This window comes from Botryllus schlosseri, chromosome 14 (genome assembly GCF_051294905.1).
Source record: "Botryllus schlosseri isolate E-star chromosome 14, Bs_hap1, whole genome shotgun sequence".
NCBI classification, from domain to species: domain Eukaryota; kingdom Metazoa; phylum Chordata; class Ascidiacea; order Stolidobranchia; family Styelidae; genus Botryllus; species Botryllus schlosseri.
Window position 1 is genome coordinate 4556891 of NC_137249.1, and position 18792 is coordinate 4575682.

Sequence of the window (18792 nt, forward strand, 5' to 3'; positions counted from 1 at the left end):
ACTAGAAATATCAGCAACGCAAGCTCTGTTGACCATTTGTTAAAGGCAAGCAAGGCGACCTGTAATAGGTTACATTAGGTTAACGTTACGCGTTACTGATTTTTCTGAGATTCGGAGTAAACAACCAACGCACCACTGTGACATCACAGGCAGCGTCTGGTTTAGTTGGTACGGTAAGTAGTGCACAACATATGGAAGAAATATCAATTCATACGCAATAAGATGGAAAAGAGAGGGACTATATGTAATGATGAATGTTTCTGTATGAAAAAACGACCTAAATCAAACATTATAACGAAGTGGCCAATAGATATGATTGGTGGCATGTCAGCGGATGAATACCGCTTATTTCAAATCGTTCGAGTGTCGTATCGTCGTCTGGCCATTATTGAGATTTGAGCAAAGGGTGGAGCGAGGCTTGTTGTGCGTGAAGAAAGTGGACACGATCGTTGAAGATTCCTAGGAATGCTGAATGGGATACGCATCGTAAAAGGTATAGTACTACATAGTATTCGTTACCGTGAATATAATATATACGACTGTGCACACCACCGGGATGACTTAGATTCCATGATTGATATATTTCATTCGCCGCATTATTTGTTCTATTTTGGGATATTAGTCGACTTATATAGTGACCTGTGACACCACATACTCCGCCGCGGAGGAGTTGAAACTGTTGGTATGTTTATGTCATTTTCGGGCCATAGCATAGAGATGTTTTCATCCACTGCTGGAGTGCTGGATTTGTTTGGCGCACATGTCACCTCAAATGAGGAACCTTTTGCTTCAATACATAAGATCAGTGGTTCTCAACCTGGTGAACGCGAGAAATTGACCAATTCTGTATGAATTCTGACTAAACGTGTTTTGCAACCATTTTCAGAAGACGATTGTTGAAGATGAAACTTATTCCGTATTCAAGAAAGCTCGCCAAATGCGAACTCCAGCAGTCGCGCTCAACTTCACCGGTACGTTTAGCGTAATATCTTTGGTGTGCCAAGACCGTTCTCAGCGTCACACATGTATGTAGTCAGTAGAATATTTGGAATCAGAAACGTGTGCTCCTCACGGAAGAAATTTTTTTATGGTACATTTGGGCGATTTCAATATATTTCCACTACCGATACGATGGACAATCCTGATCGGGGGCCAAGAAATAACAGCATGCAACAAAGTGCATGACTAATAACAATTGGCCCACACGAAGATGCATTATCATGTATAACTTGCCCTAAATTTTTAAAGCACTCCCTCCATGAACCCTACCGGTGAATCTGATCACATGGGCTGAAAAAAGATAAATATTTGACAGTAATATGTGATACTGCTACTATTACTTACGGTAGTCATTCGTGAATCTAAAAAATTTTCGCGTTCCGCTCTGCGTGAAAATATGAAATCCCAGCAACTACTCATAACATTGCCACTCGCAATTTCGGTGCGTACAATAGGTCTTTGTGGAAAGTATAATAGTCCGGACATCCGGAGTTCACCGGGAATTGATATGGACAGATTAACATAGCCTATCCCTATATTAGATGATGTGCTCTTTTTGACATGACGATAAGTGCAGAGGCGCAATTTTTTTGGCCATCGCCAAGGGGGGCGCATGTCAAAAAAGGTTGAAAACCACTGCATTAGATCAGGTAAGTCATTAATCTCTGCTATATCATGTAAAAGGCAGAGCCGTCATCACACAATGTAGCGGTACTTCAAAAATTATTATATTTTTGTTCGCCTATTTGTCTTAGTAGTCTTTATAATGTCATGTTTAGGTTAGGAACTTTGCTTAATATAGCGTCTCACGCATGAATTCTTTTTAGGGGAACTGCAAGATACTAGTTACACAGAAGGAATGAGGACGAGAAAAAGAAACCATTGGAAGTTTGGCCGATGGTGGGAGACCACTCGTGTTACTGCATGTCTCCTAAAGAAGAATTAGACTTCAAACAGCAATACGTTTCCATCGATAACCTTCTCATCGTGAATCATGAATGAATATACAGTTTGTTCCAAAGTCGTTTTGGGGTGTGAAGAAGCTTTTGCGAAATTTTAGCATTGGGTTGCTTTGCGATAGGTATGGGATGTACGTGGATTTACAAGCTGGTATGTAATCCTGATTTACACAGACAGCATGTATGTAGGTAGGCGGTAAAATTACAGTCTCAGTGGCAAATATACAGGAGAAAATGTAGATTGGATACACCGGAGGTGACTGTGACATTACAGTCTGGCGTGTAAAGTGAGATTACCGGAAGAGTGTAAGTTAAATTTACATTGACTAACGGTAATGTTACATTACCACGAAATGTCTGGCTACCGTGCTTCCAAACATTTCGCGGTAAATCGAGGTTGTTTTTTTTTTACAGTGCAGGTGAGGCACAGGTTAATCTGCCTCACTGATTTGTGAATAAAAATCCGACAATCGCAGCGCAGTGAAACAATGCGCTATCGTCGGTATAGTATGAGTCATCGCTGCCCGTTGGCACATTTTGGTGTCGAATTTCGGAACTTAGCGACATTTCGTGTTGGTTAGGGTTACCGTACGTCCTCCTTTAGGAGGATTTGTCCTACTTTTTCAGGTTTTTGAAACTGTCCTCCGAGGACGCCTACGTGTCCTTCTTTTTGAGATTTTGTCCTCTTTTTTGAGAAATGTAGGGCAAATTCGACTGATATACAGTTAATCAGCACTGAAGTAACGCCCCGGCGACTATTTCGGGAGCTGAGCCTGAAATTTTACCTTTTTTTCCACCTGGTAATGTGAAAGAAAAACTGTAATTTGGGCATTGAGCGAGAAAGTTGACCTTTTTCATGATTTTCCTCCGGTATTCTAAGTTTGTAAAATTTTGAAAATTGTCCTCGATTCCCGATTCCAAAATATGGTAACATTAGTGTTGGTTGGCCCCGGGATTTTGGGTTTGGCACATTGTCACTGTTTTGGCATTTTCGACTTCCTTCCCCTGTCACAATGAAAATTTGTTTTCAGCACGTTAGATCAGTGACAAGTGTTGTTTACGCGTGTATTTAGGCACGTATTTAGGTTTTAAAAATAAAATGACAGTGAGCAACTGAGCATATTGGTGTCTGACGACCTACGAATCGTTATCTTGCAGTAGGCTACATCGAATAATTAGGTCGTGGTTCACTTTATCTGCTGCCCATTGCAATATCATGTAGAAATCAGGCTGCTATACATGCTTTTCCTGTCTTGGACATATGAACTCAGGCCTGGTCTAGATCATTAAGGCATATATAATATATAATCACTTAATCAGCGATGCCGCTATAAGCCTACTGATCCATGGGAAGAGTTTGCCTGGTTCGTGTCCGGTCATTGCCGCTTGTATCGTAGAATCGTGGTCTCGTAGAAATGCCGACTCCAAGTTCACCAGGGGACGACGTAACCACGCTCACTCTGATAGAACTCGCCCGAAGGACGTGAGTCGCTTCTCCTAGTTAAAGGGAACAGATAATATCCGGCTTTGCATATTCGATGAGACACGGTGTCTGCGGAGACCATCTGTTCGTAATCATTGCGATTTATCGCCATACATTTGAATTTGGCAGTGAGTTAGCTATCGAAAAGTCTGAGGTTCGATTATATTGCGTGCAGGTGGGATAACACGTTGTGATTGTATAGTCGTATCTTATGTACGGCGCTTTATGGATGTTGGGAATCACGTAGATTCGACACTCATGTTCGGTAGAGCAAATACGCACAGAAAGCGATATGATAGACAGAACTTTACCAGCGGCAAAGAGCCGCTTTTCTCAGTCGAACTGATAAGCAAACGAGCGAGGGAAAGCGTATCCATAGAAAAAGGGCAGTAGGGATATTATTGCAATCAGTTCTCTCCGTATAGCTCCTTTGGCACGGATTGCGCGGAGGTGCCAATTCCATTGTGAGGTTTCGAGAACGTGCGAAGTGCTGCGTCGGTACGAGATACGTCGCCACCATGATGAATCTAGGTGCCGAAGTCTGCTGATAGCGAGGGTTCAGTTTTGAGGTCGATCAGCGGTACACATGCGGTACTTTGTGATGAGTAACGTAGCTACAAAGCTTGCAGGAAAGGGACATATATGAGCGCGATTGATGTAAACCAATATGCTTAGCCGTGGATAGTATCGTGTCTGTAAATCTGGACTCTGGAGTAATATGGCAGTATTGTGCAACAAGATAGATATCTTAATCATTGCAAGCACTACTGTGAATTTAACAATGTCCGTTTTGTAACAATACCACGAATATTACCGTGTTTGTTCTAGAGATAATTCACGGATTGTTTGTGTTAATTTATCCATGCGCTTGGTTGCAGACTATAAACCTGCGTAATTCGGCTGAGACGGTTAGAACTTGACACTGTATGTAAGCGGTCGATTCGAGTTGCACTGCCAGGATGTGGCATTTACTGGAAAAGATATCTGAACAGGTATACGATACAATTACCGCAACTTCGTAGCTTTGCCGTCAACATCTGCTCGCTTTCAGGTCACGAAATACAGCACGTGTCTTGGTCAGCTATGGTATCTTTGCGTGTTCGTATTTCGTCTCATTGTCGTGGTGACGATCGGTGGTGCTGGTAAGTTAACACTCGAAGTTTATATGTAATGTGGTTGTAAATAGTTTGATAACAGTCTTTGTTGATCAACTGCCCGAATTATTGATAAAATCGGCTTCATGTCGCGTATTTCTATGCCCACTCGATCTTGCCCTCTTGGGAGCCAGTGCCCTGGTTTTGAGCACTTCTAAAGTGCTGTAACACAATACCTCGCTTTGAAAGACTTTAAACTGCTGTTCACTTAATGTTTTATCTTCGAAAACAAGCCGTATCTCAATGGGTACTTCGTTGATCAACGCACTATTGAGTAACAAATATTTTTCATATTTCTAGTTTACGGCGACGAACAATCCGCCTTCAAATGTTCAACTGCGGAGCCGGGCTGTCAGAATATGTGTTTCAATGAATTTTCGAAAATATCTCATATTCGATTTTGGGCTTTCCAGGTAAGAATGTTTGAGGATATCACAACATTGTTCGGTTTATACATCGCATCGTGATCACGCGTAGTAATTTGGTTTCCATTATACCAATACTTGCCTTCATATAAGCTTATTCATCCATGTAATCGTATTCCAATTCATGGGGATGTATGCTCGGGAACTGCATACGTGATATAATCTGGCAGGCTTTTTTGGTTGCTCATTATATCTTCAAAATACACTTACCAGTGGGTGACCTATTTGTATAACGCCATCGAATACGCGATTCCGGACTCGAATATATGCTAATTGAATTACAAACCTGACTTAACATTCGGAAACCACATAAGTTAGACATATCATTGGGAATATTCATAGATAAGCTATTACATATATAAAAGTGTTGGGTTGATGGAATCTACGTACAATAAATAGAGGCCGAATAGTGACCTACTTCGAACAACTGCGCTGTTTTATTTGAGCAGTGAAGTGCCATTTGTAAACCGTGACAGAGTATGTTATACTGATAGAACACGGGCGTTTGTGAAAATGTATCTGGATGGTGGATATCAGCTGATTTCCTAGCATTTGGGTCAGTATAGGCTATTGAACGCCGTTGCAGCGGTAATTGAAATTCCTGACGTTGTAACGGTTGTGACTTGTGACCACTTCGCGGCACCGCGCGAGCAGACTTCCTTTTAGTGGCTTGGATTAATATCGCATTACATAGCGGATGCCCGCACGAGTATCCTGCCTTCGTTGGTGGCTTAAAATCTTGACAACGATGTATTTTGTATCTTCGTGTGGGCGACACGTTATGCATGTAAAAACACGCACTTAGGGGACTCCATGGCACTAATTTATGAGGGAAACCATTCGTGCAACAGTCCTTCGTTGCACCTGATGAAGGGGCGCGGAGCGGAAAGTTTGTGTACGAAATAAAATTATTTTGTTGAAAAATTAGACGTGAAATAAGATTGGAAAAGGTATCAAGAACTTTATAACCAATCAAAAGTTCTACCACTGTTCGATGAGCTTTATAGGGTTACATCGGTCAATGGGATGTGAGTCAGTCCAGAAAAATGATTTTGGTAGCTGGAATCGAGAATTTAAATGCGTAACATTCCCCCAGAAGGCGTTCGCTTGATTGAGTACAAAACTCAAGAGTCAACGGTTTCTCATGTCGTACCACTCATATATCGATGGCACTGAACAGTGTACAATCATACACCGTAAATCTGGTCCATAGCGGAATTCCGGAATGTGTAGCAAAGTTGGGGAATATGTCTGCAAATCGAGGTCGCATCCAGACTAGAGATGAATGCAACTTGCAACTCATACAAGCAGCCAGATTGCGAAACCGAGCTCAACAACACAGTTACCATGATAGGTAACGCTGTGTTGTTTGCAAGTCTATACGTACAGGAAGTGTATCTGCTTACAATGCATTAGCCTACTCCTTGTGGTTTTTGTATTGCATCACACATGGAACACGGGAACTCGGTTTCAAAGTTCGTGTGTGGTAGCAGAGGTCAAATTATCGTGTTCTATCGAGCTACTTGCTATACTCATTTCATAATGTATGCACGCTACTTGCACGGTTCTGAGTTACTGACGCGATATTTTCATTTTTGCAGCTTTTGGCGGTCGCTGTACCGGTAGTTATATTTCACTTCTACTCAATGAGAGTGGTCGGACAAATCGAGAAACTACGAAAAGACGAAGAGGCAATCAAAGCGGAAGAAGGCGAAATGGATTTGGTGGTACGATTTAGAGTGCCGGTAGATAATAATTTAACAGACCGTAACATTCCACCTTCAAACTACGTTCACTGATTTGACTGTGTCATGAGCAACATTTGGTGAATTGGGTTCCAAATGTGAATCAGTCGTATATCAACCATGTTCAATGGTCTCTGCCTCGTGCCCATGGGTGACATTTGCAAAGGTCGATATTGATCAATGACCATAGTAGCAGTGCCTTTGACATCATCGTGCGCGCTTCTTTTGACCAACTGCGGAATCGTGAATTTTGTTGCCCATTTTCGGTTATGCGTGCGATTTGATATATCCCCGAGGTATACATATTCACCTGGAAATACCACAGTTAATTCCCAACGCCAACCCTTCATGTAAAATCCTGTCAGGTCAACACGAAAGTTGGTATTATTCCTAGGATGATCCCAGGCACGAAAAGGACTTCAAGAAAATGGCTCGCAGGCGTAGGAGTATCGGACATGTTAAAGTAAAAAAGATCTACTCCGGCGGAGACTTGAAAGAGGTGCATTCGACAAGCTCATGCATAATCGCAGTGCGAAACGGGACACTTGATATTTTTAGATTCCCTTCACAAATAAAATCCACACCGCCTACTTCGTGAGCATCATCGCGAGACTGGTTGTGGAAGCAGTCTTCATATACTTGGGATATGGTCTTTTCAAATTTATGGTGAGTTGTGATATTAGATTTCGCACAAGTCGGTAATGGCGCGGTTTATCCCGTCAAGTGGCCTACATTTTGTGATCAACCCATCACAATTACAGCGTCGATAAGGTACATTCATGGAAACATCTCGCCCTGTGACCTATACAACTTTATACAAAATTTCCCGCCATTTAAAGCCAAGGTGTTTCCTGGGATCGTCGCCTTTGTATGGCGACTCGGTTGGTTTACAAAAGAATGTTTCGTGACCCTTCAAATAGAGACCGGCATTAGATCACTCGCCTCTCGTAAGTCGTTGGCGCTTTGAGTCATGCTATATCCCTCGCTTTCCACCCGTGATCGGCCTTTTAGTGTGTATAGTGTGGTACACAAACAATAGAGAAATATCGGGTTTGGAATTTTCTGTCAACTCACCGCCAATCGGTGAAGTTGTGCAGTGCGTATAGATAATTATCTAAATATTCGCCATTGACTCGAATCGCGACCCATTGTATTATCTCTGTGCTTGATATTGCATAACACAACATGGTTTGGCTCATCGATTGACCGAATTAAAGGTAGCTATTCTACTTAACATTACGTCTGCGTAAGCTGTCGGTTGACCCAATTCTGCCTTCCGGGCTTTGCACTGAGAGTTGCATTGTAGGATTGTACTATTAACGGATGCCCACGGCGTTCTTTGTTTCGACATAGTACTTTCTAAAAGAGATAATGAGGGGTCATATTGACGAGATTCGCATTTTCTCCCCGGGGTGTTACTTTCGCACGTTCTAAACCCGTCTGCGTGGTATATGCATAATTGCATATGCTCGTTACGCAGAGAAATGTGGAGTTCTAGATAACCCTATTGTTACGTTGCGATATTCCTCCGAATTCGTCTCGTACCACCGATTATTTAAGCAGCAAGCTATTATTTATGGCTGGCTTTATTGCGAACTGAATTTCATGGTGCTTACACCCATTATCGACCCCAGCCGGGGTCAAGTATGGGAAACCATGCTGACTTATCGACGCCAGTTAAAGACTTACAAACTCGGTTATACTTTATAACTTTTCGACTCTATTTTGTTCCCTTTTGAAACTAGCTTTTAGTTATATTCAGTCAAAAATCGAATATAAATTATTTTGAAACATTGGCTGTGTTTGATATCTCACTGAGCTGTTGCTATGACCAGTTCAGTTCTGTTCGGTTTATTAGCAACTTTATCAGTTCAATACAGCAGAAAAAATGCGATACAATGGATACGCTCGATACAGGGTATGGAAAACATGCAACTAAAATGGAAATTTGACAATTTCACATATATTTCCTGTAATACATTGTTGTGACCATCACAAAGCCATTATAATTGGGCGAACTTGACCGACACAAGCGGAGATTTCGGAAGTGACGTTGTTGGCGTCCATTTTATATCCGTTCTGGTCAGTTATCGGCGATCCCGGTCTAATTAATTATATTCCCGGGATTTTCAGGTCGCATCGAGCTTCCAATGACATAATTCCTTAATCAAAGCTGACCAAATAACAGTAATCGGGTTAATAGTTCGTATATCGCCCGGTTTCAATGAAGTGCTTAATCCGATTTTCCTGAGTGAGCTGGTTCGCATGTCTACATATCTTCAATGATATAGTGAAAGTCGCCTCCCAATTCACCGAGAGCGGTAAATTCAGTCGGTATACCCTTCACTCACTGTTTGATTCGTTCAACATATAGTTGAATTGAATTCGTGTCTTTCATTTTAAGACTTCTAAAACAATGTAGGTAGTTCAATCGATGAATGAGCTCCGAACTGAGCAATGGACATGATTAGCTCCGAATCACGGTACTATTGGTAAGTGAAAGACTAAGCGACGTGTGTAATATTTTGGCTTACTCACATTTAACGAACTGCGCTAATTCAAGATTCAATTCGTGTCGCTCTACTTATGAGCTCTCACCCCATTCGCCCCTACTACAATGATTTCCAAAGAGGGACGGATGCGTTGAGATGACTCATGTTGGGTTAAAATTGACTAATAAGCCGTTCCCGGTCACGGAACTGATGGATTGCTTTACCGAGAGCTTTTTACGCATCCACGGCATCACCCGACTTGGAAGTTTCTGAGTCTTGTGCTATTAGCAGAGACCAATAGTTTCTTGAGGCTGGTTTTGTGTAGGCCACTGCTCGAATGTGACGTCATAGTGGCGTTGACGTGTTAAACGACACGTGCGTGTTATGAAAGAACGCGCTCGGCCAGTCAGTAGCTAATGCGCTTTATATTCATTTCATTTATTTGCTCTTCATTACTTCGCACGCTTACGTGTACCTCGTTCCTGCAGGACCTCACCCGCTCAGAAATGAACGGTGCGTTGGATTTCGTATGGATTCGCGTACCAGCGATGTATTCGTGCACCGACACTTCTCCCGAAGTCAGAAATGCGTGCCATCAATCCATTGGTCTCAAGAAAGATAGCCATGTACCATGCTGGGTTTCCAGGCCTTGGGTGAGTGATTTAGGTTTTCGACTGTGGCGTCGCTTTAATCCTCAAGACGTCCGTGTAACACTTCTCACGGATGCATTTACTTGCTTTAAACGTGGACTGCGGGCCTGTTGACAGCTGTTGTACGTACAAATAGTACCTAGACAATATATCATCATTGTACAACTAGATAATTTTAGATGATTTAAAAAATAAACTGCGTAGCTATAATTAAAAATTCAATCCAATCTGGAAAAGCTGTAGATTTTCTAGTTGTGATGCAGTGAATTTCCTATGCATATTGCAAGTTGTTTAGTAACTTCGATACTCAATGGTTTGTTTTCATAATCCTATTATGTTGTTCATTCGCATCCACCATACAATGGCGCTATGTGACTTGATTCTCGTCCTCCGAGATACAGTTACCTTCCTGTGGGATTTAAAGCTCGCCGTATGCATTTGTGATCAATGAGCTGGTGGCTATCGCACCATATGCGTAAATATCGCTTTTACGGGGTATCATATCTGTTCGACAACATATCGTGAGCCCCGTATATCGTCAGCCTGCTCTAGCAGCGTCCTTGTAATTTAGCCGACTCATAGGGCGAGTCACGTGGTGTTGAAATCACACATTAAATCCAGATAATTCCAGTCGTTTAATTTGGCTAATTAGTGCTGCATGTCGGTAATCTAATGCTAATCTAGTTTGCGAAAGGAATCTGCGCCCTAATTTCAATCTAATTCTTGGTTTTCGTGAATATGCTACTGGAGAAGAATGTAGTGTGAAAGGAGCCGAGCTTGGTGTACGGACATTTGCCATTCTCATGCTTGAATGAACTCTGAACTCTGAACTCAGAATGAACTCTGATGTGATATGAACAAAACTTGATTGTTGTTTTATTTCTATCCAATTGGAATTTAATTCGAGATCCAGGTTTATGCTTATGAACTAGGCGTAACTCTACTTCTAATATAATTTTAATTATAATCAATAATCATCATCATAATTGAAAAAAAACGATCGGCTTATGGAAGATTTAGTCCTTTCGTCCAATTATGACAGCTGTCGTTGTCTTTTGCTGCTTATTATCCCTCTCACAGACTCGCCGTGTTGTTACACATAATTTTTACCATTGGTGGCTTCCGTTTTACCGGTGAAGAATCGGTGCATGAGTCGCTATGGCAAAAACAAAGTTACCCGCTAATATCAATCGTTATATTACTTCTCAAATAGTAATCACGCCTATTCTTCACTACCAGGAAAAAACGATCTTCATACGTTACATGAATGTGCTGAGTGCGATGTGTTTCATCCTATGCGCCTTGGAACTGCTCTATCTGACCATAAGATGGCTGACGAGCTCTTCGCGGAAACGCAGTTCTCCGAAAAAGTAACATGAATTATTTTATTGTACACGGATAAAAGAGCCTTACCCACGTAAAACGCTTTCCGAAGCGTGCAAAATTTTGTGAGGTGTAATGTGAATGAAATTTCAGCTTACTTCTGAACGGTCTTCACAAACGCGGACATCGTCAAGATTCAGTATTTCACGCCACCGCGCCAAGTGCTTACCATATGGAACACGAAACTTTCTATCCGACGCTCGCAGTGCCGGTCCGACTCGGCAGCAGTGAGTATGTATTGTGTTTGTTGTTAGGTGGAACCGTCTCATGCCGGGTGGTGGTGGCGCATGCATACTAACGCTATTAACACGGACGCCAGGCTGGAAGGGCACATCATTTTTTTCGGCTATAGTTTCGTGACCGATGAACCTAAATGTTTTGGCGTCTAGTGATGCATCATATTAAGGCAGTAGTTCCCAACCGGGGGGAATTCCCCTCTTGGGGGTAAATTAGAAATTTTTAGGGGGTAATCTGGCTTTCGGATTGTATCAGAAGATACACAGGTTCACAAGATTTTTAGATTTTTATGGTAGAACTGTCGAGTATGAAACTAGCTCTTTACAATTGTATGTTCTCTGGCGGATTTTAAGCTATAGGTATATGTTCAAATGCTTTCCGTAGATATGGCACCCCCTGATAAAGTGAGGCTCGCGACGCGATTTTGTTGGGCTTGTGACAGCCTCTCGACCAAATTGCTACTAAGCAGGAAAAAGTCAAGCCGAATTCAGCACAAGGTCGCTGGTGAAAATGTATGCCTTTTCAAGCCAACATATGAGCTAACGTGAAAAACATACCAAATTCACCTATTCAACTCGGGACCATAGCAAGCGGACTTAGTGATTTATTTTTCGTCAGCGGCTACCAGACCAGTAGAAAACAGGTCAACTTTAGCTGTACTTTTCCAAAGTGTAGTGTGGTCCGCATTCGAATAGTTCGTTTATTGACTCAGCAATATATGTTTGGCCATATATTGCTGAGTCAATAGATGGCTGTGCGTTAAAAAGCACCTTTTTTTTAGTCACAGGCAACTTTTTCATAGGGGGGAATTTTAGCCCAAATATCGACCAAGGGTTCCACGAGACGAAAAGGGTTGGGAACCACTGTATTAAGGTATACCGTGCGCTAGTTGCGCATGCGTTTTTTCGAGCCTCTAATGACCAGAGCAGACTCGGACAACTGGATAAAATCAGACTAATTGGAGCGACATGAGTGCTACAGGAGAACCAGTGCGAAACTATAGCCTAGCTTGGTCTACAGACATTTGTACCATTGTCTGCTAATGTGAATGAGTTCTGATTTAATATGAGCCGAACTCGATTTTTGTTGTAGCTGTAAACTGTAGCAATAATTCTAATTGTAATATTATTTGGAGAAAATGAAAATTTTCTAGTCCAACTGTTCCGGTGCGGTGACCGTGGTTCACTAGCGCGTTTGCACCGCTCTATCGGAGTACGTTCATGTACAATGTACATATAACCTTGGCTGGTTGGTTGCTATGTGAACTGAGTCACTATACGAAGGGGTGTAGGCCTACTGTACTGTACATTGTACAATGCATTGTACATCCTCCGTAATTGAGATAACTCGGTAAGGGTTGACGACAGGTTACCGTTGTGTGGCCATAAGCTGTTAAAATGTACTAAAACGAGCCTTTCAGTTTGCGATGTATTGATTCGATAATACGCCGTATCTGCAGCCATATCCGGCAGATTCGTCGGGCTGCGGTCGGTTATCTGGGTTATCGCGCGATCACAAGAATTTTCAAACTTCCTTATCTCGTTAGTAAAGCGTGTAATCGGGCTTTCGACTCCCGCTCGCATGGGTCTTCTCGGAAATCTGCACCGAACGCTCTGCTGCGGTGGATGTGTCGAAATTAGGTACATGAGCACTGTCAGTTCACAGCTGCGAAATAGAAATCTTGCCAATCACGATCGTTGCGACCACTAATAAGCAGTAACTTCGCTACACCGGTCTTACATACTTGAACGTCAGGAAACCTTGAAAGCAACAATGTCGTGGAGTTATAACAAAAAACGAGCAGATAGATTTTGTAAAACGGCAATGTTTGATTCCTCAGAACACGAAACTGTTACCTGCGATGCGACGCGCAGCGGTATACGTCCTAAATTTGAGCATGCAGCATAATGAATAACGTCAGTTGAGCATGTGGCTACTTAAAAGGAAAAACTAACCCTAATCTAGATATTAACACGTATATTTAGTTTTTGTCGTAATGCGTTAATATCCAGTAGGAGGTACCATTGGCAATTTATTTTCCTAAATACGAACTTGCGGACGGCGGTAAACTTATTTCCTCGCGTGGAAAGAATATATTTGATCACCGGGGTTGGATGCAAAGCAGCTTAACAATATCAGCTGATGTGGCGAGATAGCGCAGTTGTATAATCCGCGGCTACAACACCAATGGGTGCGGGTTCGTGTCCGACCGATGTAGACTTCCGAATTCCGATACCTAAGTGCTTTGGAGGTTTACCTAGGCTCCTCCTCGCCACCTTATCCGCGTCAGGGGTGTCTTACAAAAAGCCTAGAGGTGGGCCGTGCTATAAGTCGGCAGTTACGGAAAATAAGAATAATATCGGCCTGGTTTAAATGACCATAGTAGTCGACAAACACCATGAATACCCCAAAAATAAACAAACAATATCAGCTGATTGTCCCGGACAGTCCACATACTATGGTGATACCAACTATATAGCATAACAATGAATCGCTTTGCTTCGCTGCCACGGGTAGTCTGTAATACTCGATAACATGCTGTGATTCGAAGAGCTTCTGGAAGGTACAGAACTTCAATATACTATTGAATAGTATATTCATATTGAAATAAACCCGAATATTTTCGGCTGACACTCGTCAGGGGTAATCGTCAGCAACTAGTAGAGAATTGAAAAGAACATTGTATATATATATTGGTGGTGGTTCAATCTAATTATACCGTGAAAACGGTTTGAAATATGGCAAATGGAGCTGGTAGGCCCATGTTTAGTGCCACCTCCCGAGCCATTCTGACATGTCGTTCGCCAGATAGACGCATGCCATCATCACTGAAGTTGGTGGTAGCAATCATATTCCCATAAGCCTCGTGGTTCACTCAAATCCTCGAAAATCACTGCTGCATTGAAAATTGAGCAATTGCTGTAGCAGTGTTGGACCAGTCCGATCTCGATTGAACTTGCTTTCGACTATTCCTTGTGACTTCATTATGCGCCACTGTGACGCAACTATTACAACAGACTTCCGCGCGCGTGATCATGATCACGCAATCGTCACCCGCTCCCGCGCCTATGAAGCGCATGTGGGCAGTCGCGAGCATATCGGCAGCATTGCAAAATATGATTGTGTTATGCATGTCGCTAATCTTACGCATAATTTCCGGCTATCCCACCTTTTGCCGAAACTAGTAGATTCCAGAAGCTGCCATGACGCGCATTTGACATTTGAATGAATGTTGAACACGAACAACCAACCAGCTGAACTTACCTCTGCTCTGGATCAATGCAAATTTTGGCGACTCTTAAGGGCATGAAACTAAGTAGGAATATATCATTTCATGGTTTTGTTGGCGTCATTTCGAAATCTATATTTTATGCTAACAATCCATGTAACGAGGCTAGGATCAAGCATTCAGCATCGTACACTCAAAGCATTTATGAAAATAATTTTAAGTCTAGACTTGGTTCTTACTATAGACAAGTTGTTTTGCACTTGGCCCTCTATACACGATCTAGAAATTAAATCAGACCGAGTTTGTCGGGTACCTGAAATCGTGTGGTGCGTCAGCAACAATGTTCATTTTAGTGCTGTGATGGTTGGTGGGTGGATTTCGAAATTCTAGGCCAATCGGCTGTTGGTGTTGCGCAATTTATGCGTTTTCGTTCAAACTATGGCGTGCGGACTTCGGTCGAACACGCGAAAGCAATGCTCGCGGGCTGGTTCGATGACCAATTCCACTTTCGTTCATTACTTAGTCGCTGCATGATTACAGTCGGTTCTCTGCAAATCTGCAAGCGATTTTCCCATACCAAATCCTCAATACGAGGCATGACAGAAATTGTTCGAACTCTATTGTCAATATCATAAAACCGACGTCGCTGCTATTTAATAGATTGTGTCAACTTGCCGATAATCTAATTGGCGAATGTTTCTTTGCTCTATTTCCTATCTAATTTCTGGGTTTATAGAAAAGGCTACACGAGTACTGTATATAGTGCGAAACGAGTCAAGCTTGCTGCACCGACATTTACGATTCTCGTGCTTATGAGGATATCCTCTGTTTTGATATCAACTGAACTTAATTCAATTTCCAAGTTTTCGCGAATTCATGTCGGACTCTAATTTGAAAAATACTATAGCTATAATGATATTCGAATGTAATTGGGAATAGCTGAGAGTTTTCTAGTTGTCCCGTGGCTCACGCTCATGTATCCCGAATTGCGGCTGCAGCTGTTAACTACACTCAATTGCTCAACCACTATATGAACTCTTCATTTTCTCTTCGTCCAGGATACGTAAATACGAAGAGTCAAAACGGTCACGCAAAGCGAGTGCGGATAAGCGATGAGGACGATGTCATGGAGGGACTGGAACACGAATCTCTAGCAAGTGTGAGGAGCGCTACGCATCAAACGGAACGATTTTGAGAACTGCCATTTACAACATTTTCCGACTATCTTTTTTTTCATTGTAACCGTTTGAGCGCAAGTTTTCGCAATTGCAAACGGTGCCTACGTTTTGTACAGATGCCTTGCCAAGTGTACATATCAAAGGCGTGCTTGTAACATCGCTGGAGGGGTACTTTTCAATCCTGATAACGTGTACTAGCTATGTCTTTATGGGAGAATCAAAATAGGGTATTCCCCACTATATTTATCACCGCCCCGTAAGGTGGCGCTGTACTGTAAATATTTGACCGACTACTTTTGGTACACTTGAATCGTACTTGAGACTGTGCTTTAGTCGACATTCTGGGTATACGCTCTGTGATGAGAAAACGGTGTTCATATTTTTACAGCGTCATGACTGCAATCCGTACTGTGCAACAAAATGGGTTATTGCCAACCAGAACTTTCATATTATACTTGTCGTTGAACTGGACGCCTTAGTGAAATTTCGAACACGACATTATTTCTTGCCTCTGAAATTGTTTTGTTTATTCGTCGTTGGTGCGTCAATCATGAATTAATATCGAGATTACTCCTAATGTGTTGTGCGTGATTTGTGTGTGGTGACGTCTGGTTTCTGTCATTACGTCATCGGTTTCATTGTACTTTTGTTGGTGCTGCCAACTGAGTTTTTCGTTACGTTACGATGTTGAAATCTTTCGTTTTTTGAATGACCCATCGAATTATGTGGAAGGTTTAGTGCTCGCTCATTGTGTGAACCCCGATTCCAAATTACTGTTGTGTTGTGGAACGGTGTTCTTTATACATAATTGTCAAGCGTATGCATTACTGTGGCAAATCTGAAGCCGCTGTTTTGTCAATCATTCATATAATTGTTGTTACAAGATTCAACTTTACCGGTGGTAAATGTTATCGTGCGGAGTAGTCCGTCAATTGCATTCCGTATCAACTTTTGTATCGCGGATGCGAAGTTGATGTGAATCCGTGTGTTACTGTTTTACGAAACATGTTGCATGTATCAAACCGTGGTTTATTACTTGATTTATAAGGTGGAGTGTGGGTTCTTTAGTATAGGTGACTTGGGGCTGCGGCGAAGACGACTGAGTCGGTTGCGTATACTGGGGTCATGGCCGGATTGACCATTAACCATTGGAGGCTCAGAACATAAGTTGAAAATCGAAGTCATGAAATTTTAAAGCCTATTTCTTGATATTGGTCAATGGTCACTTGGTCAGGTCATAGTTGATGATGGTATTGGTGCCTTCACTTTCATTCACAAACATTAACTCGTTTATTTATTTCATCAATTGAAAGCAGTTCTTTTGGCGACATGGCATTAAGTAGATGACTGACATTCTTTTCAGCCGTCTCAAATAATAATGAACTTGGCCACGGATATGCATCGCGCGACCAGCGTATAGAAGTGCAGATTTTGGATGGCGTGCTCCAAACAAGGTATTTATTAATTTTGGTAATTAAGGAGTCGCTGATGAGGTCGGCCCAACATATTGCAACTTTTTTGATAGCTCAACCACACTATAGGACCACAAGACCAACGAGTTTGAGGATCAGTTGTAGTCCGGTTACGGCGCAGTTTGTAAAACCATAAATTGTCATATATACTGTTCGCTATGGTGGTCTTTACGTATTTAAAAAAATATTATTTAGGGTTAGCCTTCATAATTCAGGGGTACCGCGGGCTAAAAAATTCCGAGGTAGGTCCATGACTGGAAAGGGATTGTGAACCATTGTTATTGAAGGTTGAACCATGCGATATCGTAATATGTGTTCGCAGTCAATCCTTCGTTGAATATTTTCCACACTCACAAGCGGGATGATGATAGCACCATTATTAAATAATTCCATGCATTGTACAATGAATATTGTACGTACCGGACGGCCATATTCCTGATATTATTATGCATGCAGACACTCATCGAAACGGTACGGCCGCATTGCGAATCATCACCAGTACATTTCCTTTTCCTTAATGTGAAGAATGAAATGAGTATTCTCATCATAGCATGCATTGCATACATTGCACCGCAGAAATCAGCACACGAAATTCTCGGCTTATCTCCATTCCCAGTACTTCGCGGACGATATTCGGTGAGGTTAAATCATAGTGATGTAATATTGCGACACTATTCGCGTTTTCTGCAGTTTCGTCTTCGCCGGCTCTCATTATTTTTGTAGCGCATCACATCAGCAAAGCTTGCCGAACAGATGTTTTAAATTATCGGGGAGGTTTATTTTTCAGCGTGGACTGTGATTGCTCCGATTAGATTTTAGGTTCTACAATCTAGTTGATTGAGTCACAGCGGCTTGGCACGGATTCGTACCAAATGTCGAATTATTAGTCACTGTACTGTACCGTGTGTAACAGTGTCAATCCATGCAATATTACGAGATCAGACAAGATCAATGAAGCACACTTCATGGCAATGAAAGTTATCTAGATATCTATGTTGATTGATTTCGGTTTTGAAACACAACGTGGAAATAATGCGATCGGAGACAGAGAGCGCAGTCGTTCTGATTCTTTGTTGTATTAGCTCATTAAAATTACAATTTGATAAGTTAGAAGCCACCCTCCTACCAAAATTGTGCAGAGTCGTTACGTATGCGGTAATGCAATCCTGTTTCTTTCGTCTGTTGCAAAGAGTGGGACAATCGCGTCATCGTGACGCATGTTACCAGTGATCACTCGATGAAATTGAATAATTCACAATCATTTTAATATTTCTATCCAGTCAATAATGTACTGGTATTGCTATACAAAACAGAGTGACATATTCTACAGTTGATTACTGTAAGTGCCAGAGTAATAAGCGAAATATTGCTGTTAGCTTGAAGCAA

At 42.0% G+C, this 18792-nt stretch overlaps 1 protein-coding gene and 1 long non-coding RNA gene across 3 annotated transcripts; one reads left to right on the top strand and one right to left on the bottom strand.

The window, feature by feature from the left end:
• Nucleotides 1-4137: 4137 nt before the first annotated feature.
• On the top strand, nt 4138-16956 carry LOC145455741 (gap junction beta-2 protein-like). Of its 2 annotated transcripts, none has more exons than XM_080333722.1 (10): nt 4138-4433; nt 4493-4583; nt 4896-5008; nt 6622-6747; nt 7160-7264; nt 7324-7431; nt 9746-9910; nt 11147-11277; nt 11384-11517; nt 15815-16956. In XM_080333722.1, the coding sequence occupies exons 1-10, from the start codon at nt 4401-4403 to the stop codon at nt 15949-15951; spliced, it is 1143 nt and encodes a 380-aa protein (XP_080189848.1). In that variant the 5' UTR covers nt 4138-4400; the 3' UTR covers nt 15952-16956. The 2 variants fall into 2 exon arrangements, with proteins under 2 accessions (XP_080189848.1, XP_080189849.1); XM_080333723.1 differs by having other exon boundaries at nt 4143-4433; nt 11384-11521.
• On the bottom strand, nt 15942-18320 carry LOC145455742 (uncharacterized). Its single transcript, XR_013920404.1, has 2 exons — nt 16739-18320; nt 15942-16707 (listed from the first exon to the last, which is right to left on the bottom strand). It is a non-coding gene; the product is annotated as an uncharacterized LOC145455742 (long non-coding RNA).
• Nucleotides 18321-18792: the final 472 nt, after the last annotated feature.